This window comes from Odocoileus virginianus, chromosome 8 (assembly GCF_023699985.2).
Source record: "Odocoileus virginianus isolate 20LAN1187 ecotype Illinois chromosome 8, Ovbor_1.2, whole genome shotgun sequence".
Classification (NCBI taxonomy): Eukaryota; Metazoa; Chordata; class Mammalia; order Artiodactyla; family Cervidae; genus Odocoileus; species Odocoileus virginianus.
The window spans coordinates 73,024,613-73,044,193 of record NC_069681.1 but is presented as its reverse complement, the minus strand read 5'-3'; the positions used below and the strand labels follow the sequence as shown (position 1 = coordinate 73,044,193).

At 39.7% G+C, this 19,581-nt stretch overlaps 1 protein-coding gene across 3 annotated transcripts in view; it reads left to right on the top strand.

Annotated features, from left to right (window-relative positions):
* The window catches only part of LOC110143381 (phospholipid-transporting ATPase IB-like), an 80,903-nt gene that overhangs the window by 27,216 nt on the left and 34,106 nt on the right, over positions 1-19,581 (top strand). For all 3 annotated transcript variants that reach the window (XM_070471695.1, XM_070471694.1, XM_070471696.1), the window contains 10 exons: positions 24-65; positions 738-813; positions 2,835-2,940; positions 3,527-3,609; positions 3,949-3,998; positions 5,824-5,893; positions 7,949-8,033; positions 11,035-11,174; positions 12,684-12,822; positions 18,680-18,744. In XM_070471695.1, coding sequence (XP_070327796.1) covers positions 24-65; positions 738-813; positions 2,835-2,940; positions 3,527-3,609; positions 3,949-3,998; positions 5,824-5,893; positions 7,949-8,033; positions 11,035-11,174; positions 12,684-12,822; positions 18,680-18,744 — 856 coding nt within the window. The remainder of the gene's footprint in view (positions 1-23; positions 66-737; positions 814-2,834; positions 2,941-3,526; positions 3,610-3,948; positions 3,999-5,823; positions 5,894-7,948; positions 8,034-11,034; positions 11,175-12,683; positions 12,823-18,679; positions 18,745-19,581) is intronic.

The following is a 19,581-nucleotide window of genomic DNA, read 5'->3' as shown; positions in this document are numbered from 1 at the left end:
TTTCTTCCCTCACTTTCTCTTAGAGATCTGTCAAGCAAAAGTGATGATGGTGCAAAAGACTTAAGGTGACTAGATAACATTCTGTCCTTTGCCAGTGTTCCTTTTCCTTGGACATTTTATCATACTGGAGCACTGACATACAATCACACAGCCGTCATTGTTCAGGCCCCTAGTGGCAGTTCTCAGGAAGCTCCCTGGTATAGATCTTTCCCATGTTTTGAAGAACCCAGAATCTATTCTTCAGTTTACTGTGTTGGTGGCAATTTCCTCTGCCTCAGAATCTATATACCTATACCATTTTCAACACAAGTTTAAGCATTTTCTAATGCAGCTTGAGGTCTGGGAAGTTGTATAATTTGACATGGTGGGGGGCGCTGTGCGTTCAGTCATGTCCGACTCTGTGTGACCCCATGAACTGTAGCCCCGCCAGTTTCCTCTGTCCGTGGGAGTTTTCCAGGCAAGAATTACTAGAGTGGGTTGCCATTCCCTTCTCCAGGGAATCTTCCCAACCCAAGGATCTACCCGTGTCTCCTGAATCTCCTGCATTAGCAGGATGTTTCTTTTACCATCGAGCCACCAGGGAATTATAATTTGACAGAACACTGAATATTTACTAGTTGTAATTGTGATTTAGTGAAAACAGAATATGGGGCTATATTTCACTTAGGTCTGTGTGATTGCTGACTGGTACTACCAGGAACTTTTAGTTAAAATGAATGTTATCTGTTCTTCTTCAGTCAGTCTCCTTGTTCCATCTCAGACTCCTATGAATTCAATGACCCAGCATTGTTGCAGAACTTTAAGAATGATCATGTAAGTCTGCTATTTTCCCTCTATGTTGACAGGGTTTTGTTATGTAACTTTCAAACATACATGTATTTTCCTAAAAGGAAAAGAGAGAGAGTCTTGAAAAGTTTTTGGTATTAATATAGTAAGCAAGGGATTTAACATGAGAAGTATGAGCTATGCCTTGACTTGAGTGTGAATGAATTCAGACGTTATATAGGAATATTCTACTATGTAGCAATCTGTGAAATCCTATGTCTATCTGCTTTTAAACCCTTTGGTTCTATAGCATGCAATCAATATCTTCACTTATCTATTTTAAGATATTGATCTAGCTGATGGGAAATCTTGATCTTCTAAAAATAAAAGTGATCTTTGGGACTTCCCCAGTAAACTAGTGGTTAAGACTCTGCCTTCCAACTCAGGGAGCATGGGTTCAATCCCTGGTCAGGGAATTAAGAGCCCAAATGCCTTGGGGAGCAGCCAAAAATTAAATAAAAGTGATCTTTAAAATGTAAAACCCATACATGTTCTTCCTTTGCTTAAGACCCTTCCGAGGACTGGCAGCACACTTAAGATAGAATCCTGACTTACTACTGTGGTCCTCTCTGTCTCCAACCTCATTCTGTGCCTCTGATCCCTACACTCAAGATGTTGGAGCCACATTTATCTTGAAGCTCCACAAACGATGAATCTGTGTCCTGATTTTGGGTCCTGGGAAAGTGCTACAACCTTTGGTGTGTGCCACCACACACTTGAACACAGACCCACAATTAACCTTTCCATTTAGGTCTTAATTTAAACATCTAAATATGCTTTTTTTCCCTTGTCAGTTCAGTTCAGTTCAGTTCAGTCATTCAGTTGTGTCCGACTCTTTGCATGGACAGCAGCATGCCAGGCTTCCCTGACTGTCACCAACTCCCAGAACTTACTCAAACTCATGTACATTGAGTTGGTGATGCCATCCAACCATCTCATCCTCTCTCTTTCTCCTCCTGCCTTCAATCTTTTCCAGCATCAGGGTCCTTTCCAATGAATTAGTTCTTTGCATCTGGTGGCCAAAGTATTGGAGTGTCAGCTTCAGTATCAGTCCTTCTGGTGAATATTCAGGACTGATTTCCTTTAGGATTGACTGGTTTGATCTCCTTGCAGTCCAAGAGACTCTCAAGAGTCTTCTCCAACACCACAGTTCAAAAGCATTGATATTTTGGTGCTCAGCTTTCTTTATGGTCCAGCTGTCACATCCATACATGACTACTGGAAAAACCATAGCTTTGACTATATGGACAAACTTGGCAAAGTAATGTCTCTGCTTTTTAATATGTTGTCTAGGTTGGTCATAGCTTTTCTTCCCGGAGCAAGTGTCTTATAATTTTATGGCTGCAGTCACCATCTACAGTGATTTTGGAGGCCAGCCCCCCCCCCCCCCCGCCCCAAGAATAAAGTCTCTCACTGTTTCCATTGTTTTCCCATCTATTTGCCATGAAGTGATGGGATCGGATGCCATGATCTTAGTTTTCTGAATGTTGAGTTTTAAGTCAGCTTTTCACTCTCTTCTTTCACTTTCATCCAGGAATTCTTTAGTTCTTTGCTTTCCTCCATAAAGGTGGTGTCATCTGCATATCTGTTATTGATATTTCTCCTGGCACTCTTGATTCCAGCTTGTGCTTCATCCAGCCCAGCATTTTGCATGGTGTACTCTGCATCATCTCCCTAAAATATGCCCCTGACTTCCCTATCACACCTCCTTCTTGTTTCCTCCTGCTTTGCGAACATCTGTGTCCCCAGGGAGAGCAAACATCCCTAGAGAGCAAGGTCTTCCTATTCCCTGTGGTCGCCCCAGGCCCCACTTCTGCCCCTGACTCAGCCTCCACCCCACAAACACATTCTGAATGTGTGGTATGGTTTCTAGCCAGTGCCTTACTCTGTATGGATCTGAAGCGAAATCTTACTTGGTGTATATGTATATATATATGCAGATTATATAGGACTTTTGAGTTGAAGGGGCAGGTTAGAAGAGAGTCATTAGCTGTGTCCCTTTCTTACAGCCCACGAAAGAGCATATAAAGGAATTTCTTACTCTGCTGTGTGTGTGCCACACTGTTTTTCCAGAGAGAGAGGGAAACAACATAAGCTACCAGGCCTCCTCTCCAGGTAGGTGCCGTGTGCCTGTGAACACCTGGCAGGTGATGAGCCCACAGAGGAAGGGAGGCCATCACAGATCCCCAGTCGTGCCTGCCTTTTTCCTTGCCTGAAATTCTTACCAGTTTGGGGCATTCTTATATGGCTCTGAGCCACTCTGAAGCTCTGGGGCTTCCACTCTCCACATACCCCACACACCCCCAAAGTGCCCAGAAGGCTGGCAGGGGGTGGTCTTGGAGCAGGGTCTTAGAAGCAGGTTACAGTCAGTAACCAGGCACGGGGCAGGTTAAGGCCATGCAACATTTTATGGAAGTGTTACTAATGTTGTGGAGAACAGAGAAGACCTCAGTGAGCAGGAGGAAAGTGTTTTAATTCCAGGCTGGTGGATTAGTCCCACTGACCGAGGCCCTGCTTAACCAGATTTCTTCTTCTGTCAACACTCTCTGCTACCTAGAAGCACTGATAAACACATTTGGGTAGAAAACCCCAAGTTCTAAAGAATGACATGATATTTTACTGCTGGAGAGATCTGTATTAAATTAAGTATAGTGTTAATACACTTGCTCAATCTCCATTAATACAGGCCTTTTATTGACAGATGAAGCAGCTTTAGTGAAAGGAGCCAAGAAACTTGGCTTTGTTTTCACCGCAAGGATGCCAAACTCTGTCACCATAGAAGCTGTGAGTAATACTTGATATACTTTCTAGCGGTTTACATGCACCTGCTCATCCAGAGACACACGTGTACAATTTTTCTAATCATGCTGACTTTAGATTGGAGAGGTGTTTCAGTCTTAATCTGTCGCTATAGGAAGCACTTTTGTTAATATTGTCCAGGTTGCAAACAACATTCTTACCAGAAGAGGGCACCATCATCTCATCAGACTTGCAGGAAGGCTTTATTTTGAAAAAGATATGTATTTGGAGGGTGAAACTTGTTCATGATTGGGAGAGTGAGTTACTTTGTGAGACAAATATTTTTTTCTTAAGGTAAGAATATGTTGTCTTATTTTCTTGTAGATGGGAGAAGAACTCACATTTGAAATACTTAATGTACTGGAATTTTCTAGGTAGGCTACCTTTTTGTTCTGTATGTGCATTTTCCAGGGCTCTTCTTTGACTATTCAACTGAAATTTGGCTGTAAATGAAAACCCAAAAACAGCAGCCTGAAATTCTAGTTAGCTTCTACACACCCTTGCATCTCAGTTCAGTTTTTGCTTCTCTAGGCCTCATTATGATAATTATTTTAATTGGAACACTCTTCTCTGAGGCTTAAGCGTTTCAGTTTTACCAAGATTTTCTTCTCCCCGAAGAACAGCCTCCTCCTCTCATTTTGCCCATAATTTCTATGAACCTCTTACTTCTCTTCCAATCTTGAACATCTTTTTCTTGATCAGTCTTTTTCCTGAGGGAAAATAAAGTTATTTTTTTGAAAGAGCTTGAAAACATGGAGGAAGTAATGACTGCGACCGTCTGGTCTGTAGGACATGTTCAGGACTGTCCTCTGAGGCCCATGATGGCCATACACTTGGAAGACCTGTAGTTGGGGCTCCCTTTAAATGACCTTCCCAATGTCTCTAAGCAAATATGTGGCAGAATCAGGGTTGAAATCCAGGTCTACTGGTTCCAAAGTCCTTGGTATTGTCAACCAGTCTGTGCCTCCGAAGGTAAAAGAAAAGTTGCTGTTTAGTTGTTAAGTCATGTCCAACTTATGACCCCATGGAGTGCAGCATACCAGCTTTCCCTGTCCTTCACTATCTCCTGGAGTTTGCTCAAATTCAAAGAAAAGCTAAAGAATTTTAAAAAATGTATTTTCATCTCTGTGGTGTGCATTGCAGTCTATAAAGCTAAAAATATTTTTCTAGAACATTTGAGGAGTCCTAGAAAAAAATACTTTTCCTAGAACTGTTCGAGGAGTAAGGTGGCCTTGATGACTGCCTGTTTGTGCGGCCTCTGCTCCATTCATGCTGAGGGCGATAAAGAATATTGAGCAGTATGACTTGGTGGAGACTGTGGTGCCCCGGGAGGTGGAGGTTTACCTCTGAGGGGTCTGGGAGCCTGTGAGGAGGTGGGGTTTGGGCTGGTGACTGAACGGTGGAAGGAGAATGAAGAGTGGGTGAATGACCTGGTGAGGAGGAAGGACTGTCTCGCCCAGTTTACTGTGGCTGTGTGTGGAGGACAGAGGTGAGAGGAGATCTTCAAGCCGATTTGGGCTCCTAAATCAGGAACAAAAGCAGTGAGTTTAGGTTCTATGATAGCTATAACACACACACACACACACACACACACACACACACACACACACACACATCCGGAGGGCTTTGAGACAGAACTATACATTCAAAAGATTCTGGCGTCTACTGAGCCAGCAATTTAATATCTTGTGCAGGAAAATAGGGCCAGAAAGGTCTAGTTGATGAAGATGGTGTGAGGACCAGGCCTGCTTTCCCCTTCTCTCATCATTATATAAGCACATTACATGTATATAAAATTTATGTATTTTAAGTAATATACATGTTGTATAATACATGTGTATGTATAATACATAAAGATGTTACATTATATATGCATCATGTGCTATATTATATTATAATAGTACATATTAATCCAATATATCCTAATATGATCTGTTGTATATACTTGTGTCAGTAAATTCCCATGGAAGAAAAGAATAGTAGTAGAAGAAGGTGGAGATTTATAATCAGAATTTCAGTTAAAGGAAGTCAGTAAAGAAGGAAGACGAGGAGGCTGGTAATAAACGTGCCAGCCTTTTTAGCCATAGGCAGCTGAGGATTCTGACAATTAGAGGTCTTTTGACTTTGAGTTTTTGCTTGGGTGGTAGCTCCACATACTGAGGAAAACAGAAACTAACATTACTTTCAATATTGTTCTAGTAACAGAAAGAGGATGTCTGTAATCGTCCGAACTTCTGAAGGACAGCTCCGGCTCTACTGCAAAGGGGCCGTACGTACTGGGATTCATCATTCATGTAATGGATTTTAAAATGTCATTACTTTGTATGTGCTGTTATCACTGGTGGTTGATAGCATTAGGCTGAAAAGTCCATCTCAAGGCCGCCAAACCCACTGAAATGCCAGCAGAATTTTATTAAACTTTGATGTCAGTGAAAACGTGCTGTCACTCAGCTATTTTTTTGAGATCCAATGATATGCAGTTTTGGCTGCTACAAGTAATGCTCCTGTGACCATTTGTTTGCAACTCTTTCTGAGGACATATAGTTTTATCTCTCACTGGTCAATATCCAGGAGTAAAATTATTGGATCACGTGGGAGCTATATATCAACTTCTTAAGAAACCACCAAGTTGAAGTTACATTCTTACCAGCAGTTGTTACCAACATCAGGCCTGGTTAGTCTTTTTAATTTTGCCGTTCTGATAGGTGTGTATCTCACTGTGAATTTAATTTACATTTCCATGATGACTGATGATAGCAAACATTCTTCCATGTGTTTTTCATCTGTGATGAGGGTTCCCAAGACTACCACTATGCTTTCAGGGAGTCTCTAAAAGGATTCGTGGGACTTAGCACATAGTTATGGACCTGAGGTGGAAATATTCATAACTTCAAATTCCATTTCTTTAAAAATATAGAGCTCTTCAGAACATTTTTTTCTAATTAGCTAGTTAGCTTTGATTTGTGGTTTTTATAGAACTTTTCTATTTCATCCAAGTTGTGGAATTTTTCCTAGTTGTGAAAAAATTGTCATAGTCTCTTTACTATTTTAAATTTTATTTATTTATTTTTGGCTGTGCTCGGTCTTTATTGTTGTGGATTACTCTCTAGTTGTGGTGTGTGGGTTTCTCATTACCATGGTTTTTCTCGTTGTGGCGCATGAGGCTTAGTTGCTTCACGGTAGGTGGACTCCTCCAGGACCAGGGATGGAACCCATATCCCCTGCATTGGCACGCAGATTCTTAACAACTGGTTAAGAAAGTCTTAAGACCAGGGAAGTCTTCTTTATTTTTTTTTCAATCTTCGGTTTTGTTTGTATGTGTGTATGTGTGTCTTTAAAGTGTGTTTCTTCCAGGGAGCATGCTATTGGGTCTAGTGTTTTAAATCTGTTTTGGAAATCTCTGCCTTTTAACTGATGTTTAGACTGTTTATATAGTATGGTTATCTATATGACTAGGTTTAAATATATCATCTTGCCATTTATTTTCTATTGGCCCCAGTTGTTCTTTTTTATTTTATACTTTCTTTTGGATTACTTGAATTTGTTTTTCCAATTTCCTTGTTTTAAAACTTAAAGTTTTTATTTTAGTAGCTACTTTGTGGCTTATAATAGGTATCTTTATTACATTTCTCCTTCAAGTGATATTATATTACTTCACATATAGTGCAAGAACCTTATAATTCTATATTTCCATTTCTCTCTCCTCATCCTTCTGGTATGCTGGTCATACATTTTAATTTTACAAATGTTATAATCTTCACACTTTACAGCTATTAACTTTGTCCAATTTCTTAGAATAAAAAGAATTAGATAATGAGAGAAATAATGTATATATATATGTATGCACATGCCAATACCATGTCCAGTGCTCTTCAGACTCATATTTCCATCTGGTATAATAATCTTTTGTCTGAAGAAGTTCCTTTACTATAGCTTATAACATAGATCTATTGGTGATACATTTTTTCAGTCTAAGTCAGAAAGAAAATATGTATTCATCTTTATTTTTTCTAACCTCTTGAAGTAAATTTTTGCTGACTATAGACTTCTAGGCTGACCATTTTCTTCTTTCAGTGCTGTAAAGATTTTGCTTTACTGGCTTCTCACGTGCATTGTCCCCATGAGATATTTGTTCTGTTCCTTGTCTTTGTTCCTCTGTATGTAACATCTTTTTTCCTGGAATTGTGCCTTCACTGGGGCTTCTTGAGCTCCTTCACTTCTATGAGCTATAACAAAAAAATGATAAAAGTTTTTGTAATTCAGATTATCAGGCTTAGATAAGATGTTAATCACAGTGTGTGTTTGTGTGGCTTTTTTCCTATAGGATTCAGTGATTTATGAGAGACTTTCAGAAAATTCTCTCTTTGTGGAGGAGACATTAGTCCATCTGGAAAATTTTGCTAAAGAAGGTAAGTGAAAATTATTTAGAATTGAGTTCCCTTTTGTAATGTTGTCCTTAACTGTTGAAATTATAGCCTCAATGCGTGCTCGGGGGAATTTGTTGGTATGTGAGACTTTGTATGCCTTCAGTTTGGTTAAAAATAAATGGTTCCCCAAACAGGCCCTGTCTAGGCAGTCTTATTATTTTCCCTTTCTTCCACTCCAACAGTATTTTGTGCTTAGTTGCAAACACTAAAATGTATGTTTTTACATTTGTAGCCTCTTCCTTTATTCCTAAAGCAGTGTCTTCAATCTATTATCTATTTCTAGACAGAGGATGAGACGGTTGGATGGCATCACCAACTTGATGGACATGAGTTTGAGCATGCTCCAGGAGTTGGTGATGGACAGGGAAGCCTGGTGTGCTGCAGTCCATGGGGTTGCAAAGAGTTGGACACGACTGAGTGACTGAACTGAACTGGAAATAAAGGGAGGTTTTTGGGGTTTTTTTTTGGTTTGTGTTGTGTGTTTTGAAGTTAATCATTTTGTGTATAACTCAGAATGCTGACATGGTTGATATTTTCCTGCATTCTTTTATCCTTCTGATTTTGACTTATCATCCATCTCTCTATGAAATACATTCCTTGAGTGAGTTTTGAATAAGAACAACATCCATTGGAAGGTTTATAGGTGCTTTTAAAAGCAAGGAGTAATACTGACTAAGAGTACCTTGAAAACTATAGTCCACTTTCTCCTTTTAGTTTACAAACTGCTGCTTCCTATAGACACATGTGTGTCTTATGTGAGAGTATGGATATTTTGCAAGTTTACATTTTGGATCTTTTAGTGGTCTCTGAAAATATACCTGTGCTGTAGGTTGGTTACAATAGGTAGAAGCATATGGGAACTATATTGATGACAACTTCTATAGATCTTCTCCAGAGAGTTGTGTGTGTGTGTGCTCAGTGGCTCAGCCGTGTCCAACTCTTGGGACCCCATGGACTGTAGCCTTCAGGCCACTCTGTCCATGGAATTTCCCAGGGATGAATACTGGAGTGGGTTGCCATTTCCTCCTCCAGGGGATTTTCTTGACCCAGGGATGGAATCCTTGTCTACTGCTTGGCAGGCAGCTTCTTTACCACTGAGCCACCTGAGAAGCCTGTTATGCAGAGAAACAGGAAATTCTCAAGTATTTGAATGTTTTGCCACAATTAACCTAAAATATTACGTTCCAATTAAAAAAATTTTTCAGACATGTCATTGCAGTTCAATTTAGTCACTCAGCCATGTCCGACTTTTTGCAACATCATGGACTGCAGCCTGCCAGGCTTCCCTGTCCATCACCAACTCCCGGAGCTTGCTCAAACTCATGTCCATCAAGTTGGTGATACTATCCAACCATCTCATCCTCTGTTGTCCCCTTTTCCTCCTGCCTTCAATCTTTCCCAGCATCAGGGTCTTTTCCAATGGGTTAGTGCTGTGCATCAGTACCCAAAGTATTAGAGTTTCAGCTTCAACATCAGTCCTTCCAACTCAGGACTGACTTCCTTTAGGATTGACTGGTTTGATCTCCTTGAAGTCCAAGGACTCTCAAGAGTCTTTTCCAACACCACAGTTCAAAAGCATCAGTTCTTTGGCATTCAGCTTTCTTTATGATCCAACTCTCACATTCATACATGACTCCTGGAAAAAACCATAGCTTTGACTAGACAGACCTTTATCAGCAAAGTAATGTCTCTGCTTTTTAATATGCTGTCTAGGATGGTCATAGTTTTTTCTTCCAAGGAGCAAGCATCTTTTAATTTCATGGCTTCAGTCACCATCTGCAGTGATTTTGGAGCCCAAGAAAATAAAGTCTCTCACTGTTGCCATTGTTCCCCTGTCTATTTGCCATGAAGTGATGGGACCAGATGCCATGATCTTAGTTTTCTGAATGTTGAGTTTTAAGCCAACTTTTTCACTCTCCTCTTTCACTTTCTTCAAGAGGCTCTTCAATTCCTCTTTGCTTTCTGCCATAAGGGTGGTATCATCTGCATATCTGAGGTTATTGATATTTCTCCTGGCAATCTTGGTTCCAGCTTGTGCTTCATCCAGTCTGGCATTTCATATGATGTACCCTGCATATAAGTTAAATAAGCAGGGTGACTATGTGCAGCCTTGATGTACTCCCTTCCCAATTTGGAACAAGTCCATTGTTCCATGTCTAGTTCTAACTGTTGCTTCTTGCCCTGCATACAGATTTCTCAGGAGACAGGTAAGGTGGTTTGGTATTCCCACCTCTTGAATAATTTTCCACAGTTTGTTGTGATCCACACAATCAAAAGCTTTAGCATAGTCGATGAAGCAGAGATAGATGTTTTTCTGGAATTCGCTTGCTTTTTCTATGATCGAGAGGAGGTTGGCAATTTGATCTCTGGGTCCTCTGCCTTTTCTAAACCCAGCTTGAACTTCTTGGGATTCAAGTTAATTTTCTGTTATCTCAACATTTGTTGGGCTTACTTTAATGTTGGAAACTGAAGCCTCTTATTCTTTCCTTCATTCGACAAATAGTTATTGAGCATCTATATAGTGCCCTGCAGTGTTTTCAGCTTCCAGGGCAGAAGTGAACAAAACATAAGCTAATGTCCTGCGAGAATATGCCAATGATAGATGATGTCATGTGGTGTGAGGAGTGCTATGGAGAGAAAATAAACAGGGTAAAGGGACAGAGCGACGAGGTGCTCTCTGTGTAGGGTGAGTTAGGTAGAGACTGCAGGATGGGAGAGAGAATGACAGGCCCTCAGGAGAAAGTGTTCTGGGTATAGGATGTGCAAGTCCAAATGTTGGGGAACATGAGGACCAGCGAGGGTACTACAGTGAGCAAGGAGGAGGGGAGGAGGGAAGATGAGTAAGGAGACCAGGTGAGTCAGGAGGGGCCACACAAAGGCCTTTATTGTCCCATGGGCTCTGAAACACTTTTGGATTTCGTTTTTAAATTCTCTACTTCTATCAAATCACTGGAAGCCTCACCAGGTGACCTCTCTCTTGCAGGTCTGAGAACTCTCTGTGTTGCCTACATAGACTTAACTGAAATAGAGTATGAGCAGTGGCTGGTCATGTATAAGAAAGCCAGCACAGTGGTACAAGACAGAATGCAAAGTCTGGAAGACTGTTATGATAGAATTGAACAGGTAATGTATACCATATGTGTTGTCCATGCCAACACATTTGAAGAAAATGAGCTTATGAGCTTATCAATGTAGTCATATCTTGGTGTCTTGTTAAAAGCTCAGGTAAATTTTTTTCTGAAGTATTCATCTGTCTTATTGTATTAAGAATTCATAAAATGTCTTTTAAACTGTTCAAAATATTTCTCCCTGTTTTGAATCGCATCCTAGTCGCTTCAATCTTGTTATCCTCTGTGTGGCTTTTCCCACTTGAAAAGAAATACATGTTTATTATAGAAAAATAAGCTAGAATAACATATAACAATCATCTGAAATATTGGGCTAATGACTGAGTTCCAATCTCTTCCCTTTGTTCTTTTGCATGTATTATATATGTAGTATCCTCTTGTGTGTATTTGTGTGTGTGTGCTCAACTGCTCAGTCAGGTCTGACTCTTTATGAACCCATTGACTGTAGCCCACCAGACTCCTCTGTCCTTGGAATGCAAGAATACTGGAGTGAGTTGCTATACCCTCCTCCAGGGGATCTTCCCAACCCAGGGATTGAACCCATGTCTCCTGCATTGGCAGGTGGATTCTTTACTGCTGAGCCACCTGAGAAGCCTCTAACCTAACCTAACCCTCATTTAATTGGTGTATTTAGACCACTATAAGCATTTAGGCCATGCTTATAGTGATGATTAGTTAATATATACTGTATTTGTAACTATTTTTGTTTGTTCCCACTTTTTTCTTCTTATTTTTTTCCACTTTTTTTCTGCTTTCTTTGGTTCTAATTGAGGATTATATATAATCTGCTTTCTTGCTCTCTTTTTTAGTATATCAACCATATTTCCTTTAAAAATGTTTTTAGTGATTGCCAAAGAGTTTGAAAAGTCTACTTTCAAATAACACTGTAACCACTTCTCTCTAGTGGTAGACCAATACTTCACAATAGAAAGAAAAACTATAAAATAAACCATCTGGTGATAAGAGATTTATGGAGAAAATTATGAAACTTTTCTTCCAGACAAAAGTAAGGGCCTATACATGTGGAAGGGTTCATACATTATATGGTGGTGGTGGTTTAGTTGCTAAGTAGTGTCCAACTCTTGCGACCCCATGGACTGTAGCCCACCAGGCTCCTCTGTCCATGGGATTTTCCAGGCAAGAATACTGGAGTGGATTGCCATTTCCTCCTTCAATGGAAATTCCCAACCCAGGGATCGAACCTGTGTCTCCTGCATTGGCATATGGGTTCTTTACCACTAAGCCATGAGGGAAGCCCTATAGTGAAATAGGGACAAACAAATAGACCAGTGGAAGAAACTAGAAAAAAATGTGTGAGTGTATGCACATATGGGACTTTCGCATAATAAATTATTAGATGGCATGTCTTTTATCAAAATTTGCTCTATTTATTCCGTTGTAAAATATTTTTATCTTTACACTTGATCTTAGCCAAAAGGCCAAGAAACGATACATTTTTATGTTTAATTAGCAATAATAACTATCTTTTCCCAAAAACATCTAGAAGTTCCTACTACTTGGAGCCACGGCTATCGAGGATCGCCTTCAAGCACGTGTTCCAGAAACGATAACAAGTCTATTGAAAGCGAACATAAAAATATGGGTCTTGACAGGAGATAAACAAGAAACTGCAATTAACATAGGTAACAGACACAAAGAATATTTTTTAAAAGCCTGGTTGTATATGTATCCTAAATATGCCCTATAGTTAAGAATGTATGGTTGAGCTGCCTTCAAGTAATAGTTTTTTTACTTCGTCAGGAAAGTATAGTGCAGTGAAATCTTGCCATCACATGGCACAGAATTCAAACAAACAAAGCAAACTCTTATCTTTCCTTCACCATCTTGAAACAATAGAATGCAGAATGCCCATGAGTCATATGTAATTTCTTGTTCTTTTCCTTTGATACTTGAAGTTTTGACATTTTTTTCTCTAATGAAGTATATATTGGGTTGGCCAAAAGTTTGTCTTGGTTTTTCCATAAAATCTTACAGAAAAACCTGAATGAATCAGAATATCTGTGTTTGAATTGTGTGTTTATTCATAAACATTGTAATCATTATCAGGGTGTTGGGTTAGTGTTTTTTTCCTAAGCTCTGATGTCACTTGTTGACTTTATAGTTTTTATTATGATTATTATTATTATTTCACTGTTTGATGGTATTTAGGGTTCAGATGTGTGGAAAAGGAGTTGAGCAACTTCCCTGGTGGTCCAGTGGTCACGACTCTGCACTCCCAATGCAGGGGGCTCGGGTTCAATCTGTGGTCAGGGAATCAGATCCCACTTGCCATAACTAAAGAGTTTGTATGTCACAACTAAGATCCACTGCATCCAAATAAATAAATATTTTAAAAAGGAAAAGGAGTTTAAAAATCAACTTTTAGCCATGAATATGTAAATTATGATCATAAGAAGGGATTGAAATTATTATTTTTTTCATGATCATCATGGTATCTAGCTCTGGTTAGATTAACACATATTATGAAATGACCCTGTATTCATCAGACACCCTTTAAACTATGTTTCTGCTAATTTGTCAACTCTATATTCATTCATTTAACAAATACTGGACCCTTGCTATGTGCCAGAAAATTCTAGGATCTGGGAATGGAAAATTGAGTAATAAAGTCTCTGTCCTACATCTACAAGACAAAAAATTAACAAGCAAATCACCAACTGTTGTAATGTTATTGCAGTAAGTGTTAAGACAAAACAAAGCATGGAATAGTCATGGATAGAGGGGTAATGAGACAGAAAACACATTAGGGAGGTGACATTTGAGGCAGAGACCCAGATTGGAAGAAGGAGCAATCACTGGGGAAGTTCCAGGCAAATGTACGGTGAGCACATGGCTCTGGTGTCTTATCTGAGCAGCAATGGAAAGGCCAACATGGGTGGAGTATGGGGAGCAAAGCAGAGGTGAGAGCTTGTCAGGCCACAGGAAGAAATGTGTAGGGTTTTGAGCAGGAGAGTGATATGATTTAATTTGTGTTTTAAAAATATCTTCTTGCTGTTGTGTGGAAACTGGACTAAATGGAAGGCAGGAGGTCATTTAGGACACTTTTGTATAAGCCTATACAAGAGATGGCAGTCATTTGTACTGGGATGTAATGGGGAATATTGGGGAGGGACTCCACTGGATCCTTTAATCACATGATTTGGACTTGAGAGGTCTACCTGTACTCGGATTTTTTTCCCTCAATGGCACATATTATCATATTGCCATATTGCACCATGCAGAACCACAGATTGTTGTTGTTAAGTTGCTCAGTGTGTCTGACTCTTTGCAACCCGATGGACTGCAGCCCGCCAGGCTTCCCTGTCCATCACCAACTCCTGGAGCTTGCTCAAACTCATGTCCATCAAGTCAGTGATGTCATCCAACCATCTCATCCATCCTCTCTCTTCCCCTTCTCGTCCTGCCTTCAATCTTTCCTATCATCATAGTCTTTTCCAATGAGTCAGTTCTTCATATCAGGTGGCCAAAGTATTGGAGTTTAGCTTCAGTATCAGACTTTCCAATGAATATTCAGGACTGATTTCCTTCAGGATGGACTGGTTGAATCTCCTTGCAGTCCAAGGGACTCTCAAGAGTTTTCTCCAACACCACAGTTCAAAACCATCAATTCTTCGGCACTCAGCTTTCCTCATAGTCCAACTCTCACATTCATACCTGACTACTGGTGATTGAGTCAGTGATGCTATTCAACCACCTCATCCTCTTTTGTCTCCTTCTCCTCCTGCCCTCAATCTTTCCCAGCATTAGGGTCTTTCCTGACGAGTTGGCTCTTTGCACCATGTGGCCAAAATATTGCAGCTTCATCTTCAGCATCAGTCCTTCCAATGAATATTCAGGGTTGATTTCCTTTAGGATTAACTGGTTTGGTCTCCTTGCTGTCTAAGGGACTCCTTGTAGCCCAAGAATCACAGATATGGAGGGCCAATTATAAAGATACATGTGGATTTCTGACTGTATGTGGGTTAGCATCCTACCTCCAGCATTTTTCAAGGGCCAGTATAAACTTGGGGCACATTTGGTGGGTTAATCTGTCAGCCGTCATTGATATGGGTGCAGTAAGAGTAGATGACTCTTTCAAAGAATTTTGCTGTGAAGGGAGCAGAGACCTAGGGTGGTAGCCAGAAGAGAACAGAATTGATGTAGTGTTGATTGTCTTTGAAGGAGCTATTTCATCTCTAAACATCAGTTTCCTGCCTGCAAATTGGGGATGATAATAGTTTTTACTTGATAGAGTTGTGAAAATGCCCTGAGGTAACTCCCGTGAAGTTGTTGTAAAACACTTAGCAAGTCCTCTGGGAATGTCAGATATTAATGTAATTATGAAAGACTCACAAAGCAGGTCCGACCACCATGCAGTCATTTATCCATCTGGCAAACATTTGGAAACATACCATCCACATGCTCTCCTTTTTCCAGCTCTCTCACATTTCTGCTTTAATGTGTCTTGCCGTGTTCCTCGAGAACCATGCAGTCAATGACCACAGTAACTTAGTGCATATCTTGTGAAGAGGCTCAGCTGGCCCGGCACCATAAAAAGGGACAATTGCTTTCTTACCACCTTCCTCAATGACATCTTTGCCAGGTCCACTACCTGAAACCATTTGTTTTACCTGAGACTTCAATAGTCTCTTTGGCTCAGGACTGAAACTCAACCTAGATGAGACCCAGCAGCTACTGTTAAGAGCAGAGTTTTTATCCTTATCGAATGAGACTTATTTTTATTACCAGAAATCTACATTTCACATGAAGGACCCCTTACTCAGAATAACTGGATTGCGTTCAATCCAGTTGCGTTCAGTAACTGGATTGATTCAATAACTGCTTTATTGAATTGTACCTATTTTCAAATGACTGTTTAGTAACCATGGTGCTTTTGAAAAAAGAAGGGAAACTGTCTCCAGTTTCTTAGAGCAGGGGTTGAAAACACAGGGAAGAACCGGCAGAACTAGAGTGAAGGGCAGAACACACATGTAGTGGGCAGAGGACAATCATACATATGTAGGGAAAAGGCAACACACAATTGGAGGGGGAGTCCATGGGGGAGCACTGGCCCCCCTGGAGGGGCAGCCAGAGAAGCCATGCCTTCTGGAAATGAGTACCCACTGTTGGCACAGGTTTTTAGCTCTTAGAAGATAATCGCAATTCTGTGCTTTGATATGAAATATCCTGATTTATAACCGTTGCTTAATGTGTAACATGTTGTAAGGGCAAAACAATATATGTCTGTTGACTGACTGCAGGTTGCTATCCTCCGACCTTAAGTTCTGGGTCCTAGATTGGACTTTGCTGCTGCTGCTGCTGCTAAGTCACTTCAGTCGTGTCCGACTCTGTGCGACCCCATAGACAGCAGCCCACCAGGTTCCTCTGTCCCTGGGATTCTCCAGGCAAGAATACTGGAGTGCGTTGCCTTTTCCTTCTCCAATGCATGCATGCATGCTAAGTAGCTTCAGTCGTGTCCAACTCTGCAACCCTATGGACAGCAGCCCACCAGGCTCCTCTGTCCACAGGATTCTCTAGGCAAGAATCCTGGAGTAGATTGCCATTTCCTTCTCAGATTGGACTTTACTGCACCCCTTACAGGCTACTTATGCAAGGAGACCAGTAGAAAGATAGTCAGTCAACTTTGCCTGGTATATGCTGATATAATTTGTTTTCTTAGAGGCTTTTTGAGCTCTTGCTTTTTCCCCCAGAAAAGCAATAGGCTTTGGTTAGAGAGCTTTCGTGTTTCTTTCATGAGTTTGAATGGCTGAGGAATAATTCAAAGAGGAAAAAGATTGAGAGCTGGTTCTGAGAGCCAACATCATTGAAGAGAAATGCATAGCAAGCATAGTGGTTGAAAAGTCAAGCTTCAGAGTTATAAAGACCAAGGTTTGAACCTGAATCTTCTGTCTCTATATTTATGAGCCCGTGCCTTTGTGGGCTTTTCTAACCCTCAGTTTTCTCATTATTAAAACGGTTGCAATACACGTCTGCTGATTGTGATGATTATGTGGAAGGGAGTCCGTGAAGGTTTTTCTAAGCTGGTGTATTAGATAGAGTGAGGGCTTCATAGATGTTAGCTCCTGCCTTTATGAATACTGTGGCAGTTTTAACTACCATCATCTCTCCAGGAGCTAAAGTTGGCTAACATGGTACAGTTAAAAGGCTACATATAGTCTTGACACCGGTTTCAAACAAAATTTGGCTAAGAATTTAGCAGGAGGCTTACTTTCAGGAACAAATATGTTAGGATTGTTTTTGTCAACAGCAAGAAATAAAAACAAAGGTTTATTGTCACACATTTTTAACATATTTCCTAGACCAGGTTCTAGTTCTATTAGCTTCTGAAAGTTTTCTGATAACATGATTCGACATGAATCTGTGGCCTCTTGACCTCAGCAGCAAATGTACTATTACATTTGGTTTACCAATGAATGTGTGTGTGGTTTGTTTTCTTTTATGTTAGCTTTGCTTCCTTGGGTTTTAAGAGGCTTATCACATATTCTGTTGTAAATCTTCCTTTGCACCCAGCATAAAGCTGGGTATCAGTAAGCACTCAGAACTTGCATGCTGATTTGATTTGCATTTTGGTCATAATACATGGAAACATTTTAGCCTTTGTTTGGGTTCAGCCAGTTCGGGCAGCAGTGGCTTCAGGGAAGAGGGCTCCTCATGGGGGCAGCACCGGGATCCTTGGTGGGAAGTTGGCTTTCCCGTCTATTTCTGGTTTGTGTCCCTGAGCACCTGCACAAATATTAAATTTCTAACCTGATTGCTCGGACAGGAGCTGCCAGCATTCAGGCAGTTAACTACCCCAGTAACTTACCAGAAAATGTAAGTGGAAATTACAATAAAACATGTCAGGAAGTCACTAGAATTCTTTGAAAATCTTAGTATCTCTAGTTTTGAAAAATATAACAAGACAAAGCGAATACCTACAAGTTTCAAAATAGAAATTTAATGATAATCATATTCCATGGAAAAGAACAGAGAAGTGTTACATAGGAAGTGTCAGATAAACCAAAAATTAATGAAGAGCCTTGAAAAATTATTTTCTCCTTGTAATTGTACTGACTACAGTAGAATACATACATATAGGCATTTTGAATTATATACAAATCAGGAAGTTACTTTTGTTTTTGAAATCTACACAAGTTTCAGGAAATTTCAAAGAAAACATTAAAATGATATTGTATAAATTTATATTTAAATTCCAACTCTCATGAAACTGATTTGTATGAAGATTTAAATCATTTTTAGAAAATTTGTCCCTTAAGAATCATCAGTTATTGATGTACAAAAATTTAATTTTAAAAATTATCAGAAATTTATCCATCTACTACTTCTCGGTCAGTTTTTGTGCTGAGCCACTGGGCTTTGAAATAGTCATAAGGCAGAAAGTATGATAAAGGAAGAATATAAATAGATTTTTTTTTTTAATGAGCTCACGTAAGGCACTGAGCCTTCAGATATATGACTTCTTTCTTTCTTTCTTTGTAGCTTATTCCTGTAAACTGTTATCAGGTCAAATGCCTCGTATCCAATTGAATGCAAATTCATTAGAGGTAAGTAATTTTTAAATATATATTTAATATGAATGTAACCAACTTGTTACTTGAAGGTTACTCAACTCCTTAAAACCTACATAAGGTTGCCTTTAACTCCCACTCAAGTCCATTGGAAAGTCTAGGTTTGTCCCAAGATTCTTTTCCCAAGATTGAAATTTTTACTGGTTTTCTATTCCTTGTCACCCCTGGCTCCCAATATTCCTCCCTCTGTGTGAGTCTAGTCCTTTAATAACCACCACCCCCCCACCCACCCCAGTGTCATACCAATCTAGGACTCAGATCCTTCATTTTTACAATGGAAAAAGGAGAAAAAACTTTGTCTATATAGCAGTCTTTATGAATAGTTATGAAAAGTTTGAAAAGATCAATGCATTTACATTGCAAGAATGAAAGGAATTTGGAATCCAATATTGAGCATCCTTGCCCTTAAAAGGCTAGTTCTATAAAGTATTTTTTACTGTATAATTTTCTTAGACTCATTTTTAAATAATTTTAAATAGATTTCATTTATTCCTTTTCTGACACACTTCCTTTTTTAAAAAATGTAGATCTGAGTTTCCAACAGGGATCATTATTCTTCTCTGTGAAAAACCTTTACAAATATTTCTTACAGAGCAAATCTGCTGGTGAGGAGTTTTCTCAGTTTTTGTTTGAGAAGGTCTTTATTTCTCTTTCACTTCGAAAGATAATTTCCTTGGATATAGAATTTGAGGTTGGGATTTCTTGTTCTTTCAATACTTTAAATGTTTTACTTTACTTTCTTTTTGGCTGCAAGCTTTCTGCCGAGAAGTCTGTTATTTATCTTCATTCCTCTACGGGTAAGGTATTCCCTCC